The 11703-nt window shown below is 46.4% G+C and overlaps 1 protein-coding gene across 4 annotated transcripts in view; it reads left to right on the top strand.

The window, feature by feature from the left end:
• Positions 1 to 11346, top strand: part of khdc4 (KH domain containing 4, pre-mRNA splicing factor) — an 11944-nt gene extending 598 nt beyond the window's left edge. Inside the window, exons 2-14 of one of the 4 annotated variants that reach the window (XM_041243019.1) lie at positions 532 to 829; positions 2191 to 2319; positions 2909 to 2988; positions 3431 to 3483; positions 3949 to 4112; positions 4554 to 4765; positions 5402 to 5462; positions 5950 to 6007; positions 6594 to 6826; positions 7677 to 7820; positions 9331 to 9440; positions 9797 to 9882; positions 10971 to 11346. In XM_041243019.1, the coding sequence (XP_041098953.1) occupies positions 532 to 829; positions 2191 to 2319; positions 2909 to 2988; positions 3431 to 3483; positions 3949 to 4112; positions 4554 to 4765; positions 5402 to 5462; positions 5950 to 6007; positions 6594 to 6826; positions 7677 to 7820; positions 9331 to 9440; positions 9797 to 9882; positions 10971 to 11191 (1849 nt within the window). In that variant the 3' untranslated portion in view covers positions 11192 to 11346. Of the gene's footprint in view, positions 1 to 531; positions 830 to 2190; positions 2320 to 2908; positions 2989 to 3430; positions 3484 to 3948; positions 4113 to 4553; positions 4766 to 5401; positions 5463 to 5949; positions 6008 to 6593; positions 6827 to 7676; positions 7821 to 9330; positions 9441 to 9793; positions 9883 to 10970 lie in introns of those variants that run through there. The other 3 variants (XM_041243018.1, XM_041243021.1, XM_041243020.1) reach the window with 3 other exon arrangements.
• The last annotated feature ends 357 nt before the right edge of the window (positions 11347 to 11703 follow it).

Genomic DNA, 11703 nt, shown 5'->3' with positions numbered 1-11703 from the left:
AATCAGGCTCATATTAGCGAGAACCTGCCGGTCCTGTTTGGCGAGTGCGCTGTTTCACGCGTGGGTAGCCCACGCCTGTGGTGTTTGCTAGTGTTATATTAAGTAACGCGAGCTGGTGAATCACCCCCAGCCTCCCCAACACAAACAAACAAACAAACAAACAAACCTCCACGCACGCACACACACAGACACACAGAATCCCTAATTACCAGTAAACAAAATGTCACCACAATCCACCGACCCAGGATTGGCTGCTTTGGTTCCCTCAACACTGACTTGGAAAGTTCACAACAAATGCCCCCCTTCCCCCAATCGTCATCGTTTCCCACGTCTCTGTGACTCGGTGATGCAAACAGATCGATGCACATTATGATGGTGCGATTGAGGGCCCACGGTGATCCAGCACTCGCGCTGTCATAAAGAACGACTGCCGGAGGGTACCAGCCTGTCACACGAACCAGAACCACAAGTTGAAAATACCTGTGCTAAATGACTTCATAATAATAATGTAATCATTTACATTCCCTATAGGCGTCGTAGCAAGTGGGACCAGCCTGGTCCAGCCCTGAACCCCGTGCAGCTGGCTCTGACGTCAGGCTCCCTGCCAGCGTCTCAGTCCCCGGGTCTCTTCACCAGCGTGGGGGGCCCCTCCGTTGGGGTGTCGGCGTTCCCCGGTATGGGGACCCCCCACGTGGGAATGGGGGGGCTGGACGGCTTGAACGCTCACACAGGTGCCCTAGACGCGGCCGCTGCGGTAGCTGCCAAAATCAACGCCATGCTGGTGGCCAAGGGCAAGCTGAAGCCCTCCCAGATCGGAGCCGCAGACAAGGTATGAAGACGGATTGATCCTTCCCGCTTTTGAGCTGGCTTGCTGTAGATGCAGGTTGTCTTAATCTTAAATTTCTGCTTATTGTCTTGTATTCTAGCAGCGTTATTATTATACACAGCATCCAAGTTCATATTGTATTCTAGCAGTGTTATTATTATACACAGCATCCTAGTTCATATTGTATTCTAGCAGTGTTATTATTATACACGGCATCCTAGTTCATATTGTATTCTAGCAGTGTTATTATTATACACGGCATCCTAGTTCATATTGTATTCTAGCAGTGTTATTATTATACACAGCATCCTAGTTCATATTGTATTCTAGCAGTGTTATTATTATACACAGCATCCTAGTTCATATTGTATTCTAGCAGTGTTATTATTATACACAGCATCCTAGTTCATATTGTATTCTAGCAGTGTTATTATTATACACAGCATCCTAGTTCATATTGGATTCTAGCAGTGTTATTATTATACACAGCATCCTAGTTCATATTGGATTCTAGCAGTGTTATTATTATACACAGCATCCTAGTTCATATTGTATTCTAGCAGTGTTATTATTATACACAGCATCCTAGTTCATATTGTATTCTAGCAGTGTTATTATTATACACAGCATCCTAGTTCATATTGTATTCTAGCAGTGTTATTATTATACACAGCATCCTAGTTCATATTGTATTCTAGCAGTGTTATTATTATACACGGCATCCTAGTTCATATTGTATTCTAGCAGTGTTATTATTATACACAGCATCCTAGTTCATATTGTATTCTAGCAGTGTTATTATTATACACGGCATCCTAGTTCATATTGTATTCTAGCAGTGTTATTATTATACACAGCATCCTAGTTCATATTGTATTCTAGCAGTGTTATTATTATACACGGCATCCTAGTTCATATTGGATTCTAGCAGTGTTATTATTATACACAGCATCCTAGTTCATATTGTATTCTAGCAGTGTTATTATTTGCACTTACTGTAAACGACACTGCAGTTTGACTGAAAGCAGTTGACTTACAGGACAAAAAAATAATTGAACCCCAACACCCTGATAAGAGGAGGAGGTTTTTCCAAAGCTGCATTTATGTTTTGTTCCTCAGCTGCACGTTTTCCATGCAGTTCAATGGGGGCGATGCAGGCTGCCCTTGTCTGTGTGGGGGCGATGCAGGCTGCCCTTGTCTGTGTGGGGGCGATGCAGGCTGCCCTTGTCTGTGTGGGGGCGATGCAGGCTGCCCTTGTCTGTGTGGGGGCGATGCAGGCTGCCCTTGTCTGTGTGGGGGTGATGCAGGCTGCCCTTGTCTCTGTGGAGGCGATGCAGGCTGATCTTGTCTGTGTGGTTTTGCAGTCGCAGGGCGCTGGGAAAACTCAGACGCCGGCCAAGACCAAAGATGACCTGGTTGTGGCCGAGGTAGAGATCAACGATGTGCCGCTGACCTGCAGGAACCTCTTGACCCGCGGGCAGACTCAGGACGAGGTGAGGAGGGAGGGGCTGCCCGTCTTCTATATTATTATTATTATTATTATTATTATTATTATTATTATTATTATTATTATTATTAATGAGTTGCTTAGCAGACTCTCTTATCCAAATCGACTTACAGAGACTAGGAGGTTGAACTCTGCATTATCAACAACTGCTGCTGCTGCTGCAGAGTCACTTACAATAGGAGCTTGTTTGTTTGTCTCATCCGAAGGACGGAGCACAAGGAGGTGAAGTGACTCGCTCAGGGTCTCGCGCACACACACACACACACACACACACAGTGAGTCAGTGGCTGAGCTGGGTTTTCAACCTCATGGTATCGAGCCCCCTTTCTCTAGCCTCTGATCCACCAAAGCTCCCATTATGTTCAGGCCCATCTCTCTCAGCAGACTGCTTAGTGTTCTCGCGTGTCTCTTTTTTAAATTGCAATTTCACATTGACGTAATGACAGGAAGCCGGGTTCAGAACCGTGCGCTCCCAGCTGCTGCAGAGTGAGGTACAACAGGAGCTCTGATAGTCCTGCTGCCAGTGAGAGCGGAGCGGGTTGGAATGAGAGTTTGGTTTTGTTTCTTTGCTGCAGATCAGCAGGATCAGTGGGGCTGCAGTTTCCACCAGAGGGAGGTTCATGAACGCAGAAGAGAAAGCCAAGGCTGGAGCCGGGTGAGAATCGCAGACACGTGTTTGACCAGACCTCCTTATTCTTTACAATGCTTCCCTATGCTTTACCAGACCTCTCTGTGCTTTACAATGCTTCCCTATGCTTTACCAGACCTCTCTGTGCTTTACAATGCTTCCCTATGCTTTACCAGACCTCTCTGTGCTTTACAATGCTTCCCTATGCTTTACCAGACCTCTCTGTGCTTTACAATGCTCCCCTATGCTTTACCAGACCTCTCTGTACTTTACAATGCTTCCCTATGCTTTACCAGACCTCTCTGTGCTTTACAATGCTTCCCTATGCTTTACCAGACCTCTCTGTGCTTTACAATGCTTCCCTATGCTTTACCAGACCTCTCTGTGCTTTTTCTGTGGTAGAGTTTTCTAAGGGATGTAGCTGCTCGTTTGTAACGGGAGGATCTCCCTCTCTCTTGTGTTAATTCAGGGATCGGCCTCTCTACCTGCACGTTCAAGGGCAGAGTCGGGAACTCGTGGACAGTAAGTACCCCCCCTCGCTGCTGAAACAGAAAGAATCGAGCCACGCTGCTTCCCTTCACGACTGAAAGCACTAGAGCTGTGGTGCAGTACTGGTCAAATACTGACTCAAGGGGGCGGAATGCTTATGCAATCCAATTATTTTCTGTTTTGTATTTGTAATTTAATTTAGAACAATTTGTAAATTTTTATTTTTCACTTTGACGTTATTGACTTTTTTTGTGTTGATCGGTGGCAGAAACTCCTAATTCAATCCATTTTGATTCGATGTTGTAACACGATAAAATGTGGAAAATTCCAAAGGGGGGGTGATTACTTTTGAGAGCCGCTGTAAACAAGGGGAGCCCTGAAACCCGGGACTGAGTGCAGGGCTAGTGAGAGTTTCAAACACTGAAGTTGGGTTATTATTGGAATAGAGGAAGGTTTAGATATTTAACAGCGGTGTGCGTTTGTGGTTTCTATTCCCAGGGGCTGTCAACCGAATCAAGGAGATCATCACGAACGGAGTTGTGAAAGCCGCCACCAGCTCAAGCCCCACGTTTAACGGCGCCACGGTCACGGTGTACCACCAGCCCGCCCAGGTCACTCAGCCCTTACCCGCTGTGGGGCAGAAACCACAGTTCCAGTCCGGGGTAGGTGTGCCTTGCCGAGGCAAACAGCGCTGCCGTGCCGCTGAGGGATCCACAGGGGTGGATGTGAGACTCCCGTTGCACAGCAGTGTCGCCCATTTCCAGGTTTTACTGCCAGCTTGATCAGCAAGCTCAGGTGTGTCTCATTATTAAACTCATAGCCAAAGCAGGACTGGATCACACTGTAACGGGAGTCTGATTCCCAGCCCTGATCAGTGCTGTGGAGGAACGCGCTGCATTTCAAATAAGAGCTTGATTAGCCTCAGCGTGAATGGGTAACTTGTTATTACCTGTACACGCGCTGGGGCTGATCAAGCTTGTAGTAAATCCAGGAGTGGGTGAAACCGCTACACAATAGGAGTCTTTTTTTCTGAATCTAATTACTACATTGACTCCAGTGTCTCCTCTATTGATTTTTACATTACTGTAATTATTTTTTTAAAGATGCACTACGTCCAGGACAAGCTGTTCGTGGGTCTGGAGCACGCAATCCCCACTTTCAGCGTGAAGGAGAAGGTGGAGGGCCCTGGTAGTTCTTACCTACAGCACATTCAGGCCGAGACCGGGGCCAAAGTCTTCCTCAGGGGCAAGGGCTCCGGCTGCATCGAACCCGCCTCCGGGAGAGAGGCCTTCGAACCCATGTACATCTACATCAGGTGAGCCCGCGGACCTGCTGCCTGACCAGCCAGTAATTTAGTGGAGCGCGACCGGCCCCGCACCCCAGCGAGCTCAGAGCGGACACCCGCAGGGGGCGGTATCGCGCTGACCTCCGCTCTGGAGCTGCTGGGTGTGGAAGAGGATGCTGGCTCGGGCGTGGGATCGGGCGTGGGATCGGAGGACACCCGCTGAACCTTCGGGTCTCCTGAGCAGCTGCGCGGAGGATTGCTGCGTTGAAGGGGGGGAAATGATTGGACATTTTTAAATTGGGGAGAAAGTTTGGGGTGAAATAATCGGGCAGTCCAAATTTAAAATCAAGATGTTGTTTTGAGTTTAGTGAAAAGTGCTTTGCCTGCAGGGATGCCAATAAGACTCCTATTGCACTGGAGTTTCACCCGTTCCAGGTTTTGCTCTGAGCTTGATCAGCCACAGTGTGTCTAGGCAACAAGCTCAGGTGTGTCTTACTAAACCAGGAATGGAGCAAACTGCTGTGCAACGTGAGTCTTATTCCTGTGCCTGAGTTAGTGCTGGGATGAATATGTGGGTTTTTCACGTTGAGGTGGGAAAAAGATTAGTTCAAAGTTTAAATAAGCTTAATGTTCTCTTTGATTTTATTCATTTTTTTTTTTCTGTAGCCATCCAAAACCAGAGGGCCTGGCTGCAGCCAAGAAGCTGTGTGATAACTTGTTACAAACAGTGAGTCCATTACATCGATGGAAATAAGACTCCTATTGCATATTGTCTTGTTAAGCGCCTAGTAAAAGCAGGGATGGATCAAACTGCTATGCAACGGGAGTCTTATCCCTACCCCTGCACTACATTTACAAATCTTGTGTTTTTATATATTAAAAGACTTTGTAATTACCTGTATTTTATTTTAGTGTGTTTCTAGATTAACTTTGGGGTCAGTTCCTGTTTTTCCAATTCCTGTTCCTTTTTAATCGATCCCAACACGTCATCGCTGATCAAAACTGCAGCGGAGTGGCGCTCTGTGAGAACGAGCTCACTACAGCGGCAGCACCTGACTGCAACTGAAGACGCTGTTTGTGAGACAGTTAAACTGGCTCCCAATGAAAAGCGCTCAAATAAAATATCAATTCCTTGGAAGGAGTCGGGATTGCGGTTAAAAGGGAAATGGAATTGGAATAAAATCCTCCGTGTTTGTTTGTTTGATTTTTCTCAGGTACACGCAGAGTACTCTCGGTTCCTGGCTCAAATGAACACCATGATTCCAGCACCAGGTAACCGATACAATGCAAGCTTCATATTGAAACACAGTGCAGTTTACAGCAAGTGCAAATAAAACTGCACAATATGAACTAGGATGCTGTGTATAATAATAACACTGCTAGAATACAATATGAACTAGGATGCTGTGTATAATAATAACACTGCTAGAATACAATATGAACTAGGATGCCGTGTATAATAATAACACTGCTAGAATACAATATGAACTAGGATGCCGTGTATAATAATAACACTGCTAGAATACAATATGAACTAGGATGCCGTGTATAATAATAACACTGCTAGAATCCAATATGAACTAGGATGCCGTGTATAATAATAACACTGCTAGAATCCAATATGAACTAGGATGCCGTGTCCAGAGCAGAGCAGGGATCTACAAGCGCAGTCTGGACAGGGGGGGGCTCAAGGGGGCGGTGGAAGGCTGTGAGTCCTGAAGTTCTCCGGTAGCTGGTTCTACCTCCCTGACCCTGCTCACATTAAACAAGCAGCTGAATTCAACCATTGAGTGAATTGCGTTTTTACAAAATAGAAACACTTTTTTTTTTTTTTTTTCTTTGTCTCCCTCCTTGCCAGGTTACTCCCAGCCCCCCTCCCTCAATGGGATGCCCCCCCAGCCTGCGTACTACCCTCCCAGTGGTTTCCAGCCGGGCTATGCCATGCCCATGCCCCCCCAACAGCAGCAGCCCCTCCTGCCCCCCTTCGGAATGCCCAGTGCCATGCCGCCCCCTCTCCCGCCCGCCCCCGCAGGCCTGCTGCCCCCCGGCGCGCAGTACTGCCTCGCCCAGCCGCCAGAGCCCATGCAGCAGGTACGCAGCTGGGCACAGAGAGCTGTGTTACTGCAAGTTAATAGAGTCTGTTAATAGAGACTGTCTATCTGTCCATCTATCTATTTATCTATCTTTCTCGGTCTGACTTTGTATCCATCTGTGCCTGTCTGTCTATCTAACTGTCTGTATCTATCCGTGTCTGTCTATCGCTGTGTGTGTCTAACTATCTGTGTGACTATCTATCTGTCCATCTATATCTATCTATCTGTCTGTGTCTTGGTCTAACTGTATCTATCTGTGTCTGTCTAACTGTATCTATCTGTCTGTGTGTGTCTGTCTGTCTATCTGTCTCTGTGTGACTGTCCATCTATATCTATCTGCCTATGTCTAACTGTCTGTATATCTGCGTCTGTCTGTCCGTCTCTCTGTCCAACTATCTGTCTTTCTATCTGTGTGTCTGCCTATCTGTCTGTCCGTCTGTGTCTCTATCTGTCTGTCCCGCTGTCTGTCTGTCTGTCTATATATCATTGTATCATGATTTTGCGAATGTCTTCTTTGAATTTATATTTTTCTGTTGTTGGTTCTGCTTAGATCAGGGCTTCTCAAACTCTTCTTGGGGGACCCCCTGATGTGTCTGCTGGTTTTCATTCCAACCGAGCTCTCAGTAACTTAACGAGACCCTGAATTGAACTGATTCTTTGCTTAATTAGACATTTTTAATTGTTTTCAGCTCTTAAACGGTTACAGATTTCAGGTTACTTATAAAATGTTACCGCTGACTTGAATAGCGGGCATGGTAACTCGCGTCTCAGATCAATAAACGGGTCGTGATATTTTTTTGTTTGTTTGTTTGTTTCCCCACACCCCCCCTCCCCCTGCCTTCTCTCAGCCTCCGATGACGGGGAACTTTCTGCCTCTTCCAACCAACCACGCCCCTAAACCTGCCCAGCCGGCGAGCATCGGTCTGCCCCAGAGGAGACGCTTCACCGAGGAGGTGCCCGACGGACCGGAGAGGGGGCTGCTGGGATATCAGGTGGCCTCAATCTTTCCAGAGCCGCGGCGGCAGCGCTGCTGTGGGCAGCTTGTGCTCTGAACTCCTCCAGTGGTGGCTGGTGTGAAATCCCTGGCAGATTCACTCCGAATGGTGAATCAGCCACCCCCCCCCCCCCCCCCCCCCCCGATCGACACCAGCGACCCTCGTCGGTGGAGAGCTCGATCAGAATGTCCGTGCAGCTCCTGCTTTTAAATCTCACAGAAATCTGGATCGGTTTGACTGATCTGTCCAGTTCTGCTTTCTTTTGAAGATGGATGAATTGATTGATTGATTTGGCCAATAATTTCCAGGGTTTCACACCAGCCACCAACCACGAGTTGAAAACACATCCCATAATCTTCATGCGCGATTCCCATGACATTCACAGACCCCTCCCTGTCTCCCTCCCTTCACCTCATTTGGATCTGTGGGTGCTTGCTGTGGCAGTCTGGGGCGTTTGCAACTCCCTTTTAGGGACGCGCACTCTCTTGCAGAGAGCCGCACCCTGTTTTTAAATTTAAAAACATAAACGTATTTATTTGTTAGGTAGGCTCGGTGATCTGGTGGTTTTAAAGAAAGGGGGCTTGATACCAGGAGGGTCAAATCCCAACTCGGCCACTGCCTCCCTGGGTGTGTGAGCAAGTCACCTCACCTCCTTGTGCTCTGATGTAAAACATGAGGTCCTATTGGAGGTGACTCTGCAGCAGAGATGCACAGTTCACCCCCCACCCCCTAGTCTCTGTACTTGGGTACAAGCATCTGCTCAATGAGGGATTTCATAATAACACTGTAAACCCTTCCAGCTGCCTTTTCTCAGCCCATTGTAAAACCCTGTAAGGACCACAGTTCATTAATGTGTGTGCATCACTGGGTAATTTCACAAAATGGGACAACATAGGAAGAGTCTGAATACTTTTGCAAGGCACTGTATACAGATAGATTTATACATAGATAGATATATAGATTTATAGATAGATAGAAAATTAATTTATAGATAATTAGATATTTATAAATAGATACATTTATAGATAGATTTATAGATAGATTTGTATATAGATAGATAGATAGATAGATAGAGATAGATATAGATAGATAGATAGATTTATATATATATATATATATATATATATATATATATATATATATATAAATTGATAGATAGATTTATAGATAGGTGGATAGAGTTATAGATCGATAAATAGATTTAATGATAGATAGATAAATTTACAGATAGATTTATAGATAGATTTATTTATTTATATATAGATCGATAGATGAAACTTTTCACTAATCCAGATCTATTTATTTTTTTAGAATAGTTCTAGACGCACACTGATGTTTTTTTAGTTTTCCGTGCCCCTGTAAAATAAAAAGCTTGCCCTGTTTTTCAGTGTGTGCAGGACAGAGGAGAGCTAGCCTGTTTTAGCGCAGGTCGCTGCTGGCGCTGTGCCGTCAGCAGCACGGGATTCTAGTGCGCTCCGCTAATGTGCTTGTGTTTTTCTGCTCATAGCATGGACCCATTCATATGACTAATTTAGGTGCAGGCCTCTCCATGGACAGCCCTGGCGGATCAGGACCCCCCCTGACCAGTTCTCCTGGCCTGCAGAGGGAAAGCGAGAGGTAATTACTGGCCTGTGTTTTGTAAATACATTTACAGTCCTGAACGCCTCGATCCGCTGCGTTCTAACTGCGATTTTAATATCGGCAGACTAGACCGCACTGGAATTGTATTGCGACCGTGCTAGAATTACATTGCAGGGGATATAAACCGGACTCCTGTTGCTTTCACCCATTCCAGGTTTTACTAAGGGCCGCTGTGGTTGACCAGCTCAGGCGCGTCGTATTAGACTCCTAGTGAAACCAGGAATGGATCACGCTGCTATGCAGCAGGAGTCTTGATTTCCAGCCCTGTTCTGCGTAGCTCAGAATTTTCCTAATTGACTGTTTTTCCTTTCTATTTTGTGAACCGCCAGCAGGCAGCTGATGCCCCCACCGGCCATGCCAGCAGCCAGCTCCCGCGTGGAGATGGAGGAGAGGAGAGCCTCGGCCACAGCCTCCCTGGGTGAGTTCACAGACCCGCTTGCACCAGAGCCAGAGAGAGAGAGACGCCCGGGCATCTCGGCTTCACATTCATAACAAGGGCAACCAGCAACGCCTTTATTATTATTAATATTATTATTATTATTATTATTAATAATCAGTCTGGGGGGGGTGAACTCTGCATCATCAACAACTGCTGCTGCTGCTGCAGAGTCTCTTCCAATAGGACCTCGTTTGTTTTGTGCCTCATCTGAAGGAGAGGTGCAAGAACGTGGGTGTTTTAATTTTGAAAGGGAAGGGAGATAAGGATTGCTTAGCAGTTTTATCCACTCCAGGTTTTACTGCTACCAGCTTGATCAGCCCCCAGTGTGTCTAGGCAACAAGCTCAGGTGTGTCTTGATTATTAAACTTGCAGTGAAACCAGCAGTGGATCGAACTGCTGTGCGACGGGAGTCTTATTCCTGTATTTAAAATATTATTTTTTAAGATTAACAAAAGGAAATCTATGCCTCCCCACCCCCCTGCGTTACTGAAATATCAACGTTTTAATAATAATAATAATAATGATAATCATCATCTCCTCTTTGGCTGGTAACTATACAGCCACCAGCCCCCTCCCCCCCCAGTGTCACTGCTGTTAGAGACACAGAAAGAAGGAGAGCCGCCCCACGTGGTTTCTCTTCCTTTGGGGGTTGCTTCTCTGGTCACGTGGCTTCAGGGTGGAGGCAGACGACGCGCGTTGAAATCATCTGACTCGGCTAACGTTCCTTTCTTCTTTTTTTTGTGTTTTTTTTTTCTCTTCCCCTCTCTCTCTCGTGTTTTTCTTACATGTTCCCGCTGGATCGTGTTGCGGGTGGATGGATGGATGGATGGATGGATGATGGGTTTGGGGTCGCTGTCTTTGATGGGAATCCTGCGATGAAATTTCTAACCCACCCCCTACCCTTACTCCTCCCGTTACCGTGAACATCTCCAAACCAAAAATAACTCTCTTTTTTTTCTATTTAAAACAATAATTAAAATAATATTTTGTGAGGATGTTGTTGTTTGCCATTGGTATTGGGTTCTCTCCCTCCCCCCCCCCTCTCTCTTTCTTTCTCTGTCTTTCAGAACACCACCCAGCCAAGAGAATGAAGACGTCCGTCAAGGGGGCGGGGCTGGGGGCGGGGCTTGTGGCGTACGCTGGCGACTCCTCCGATGAAGAGGAAGACCACGCAGCCAATAAAAACGCAAGTAGCTTTGGACAGGCATGGAATTCTGGGTACCGGTATCCACCCCAGCCACAAAGGACTAAGCAGCAGCAGCAGATGCCTTTCTGGATGGCTCCTTAAGATTGTTGTATTTCCTTTGCCAGTAGGAAATCATTATTATTATTATTATTATTATGATATCTTTTCTTTTAATCTGTGCATGACGTGCACAAAACACACACTCTTACGACAGACAAGACCTCATCATCCATTTTGCACAGGGGTGTCAGACTGCAGTCTTTGGGGGGGGGTCTCTTGGTTTTCATTCTAACTTAAGCTCTCAATTGTTCTAATTTATTTGTTGAATTTGACGGCTCTAATATTTTTCTCAGTCGATGGTTTTAAAAACGCATTGGATTCAAGGTACAGGACCTCCTGAAACATTCTGAGGCCTGGAGAGAAGCGTTTCCCCAGTTACTCAAGTAATTAGACCGTTTAACTAATTGTGCGCTCGGGGTGGATGGAACGCTTTCCCAAACGACACCGCAACCCCCCCCCCCCCCCCCCCCCTCCAGGAGCTGAGCTTGGCACTCCTGGTTTTGCATGACACCTCCTTGAGAATCAGCCAATCAAACGGGGTGGGAGACCTTTGT

Source organism: Polyodon spathula, unplaced genomic scaffold, assembly GCF_017654505.1.
Source record: "Polyodon spathula isolate WHYD16114869_AA unplaced genomic scaffold, ASM1765450v1 scaffolds_1549, whole genome shotgun sequence".
Classification (NCBI taxonomy): domain Eukaryota; kingdom Metazoa; phylum Chordata; class Actinopteri; order Acipenseriformes; family Polyodontidae; genus Polyodon; species Polyodon spathula.
Note: the sequence above shows the minus strand (reverse complement) of the source record. Positions and strands in the feature narration are given on the sequence as shown.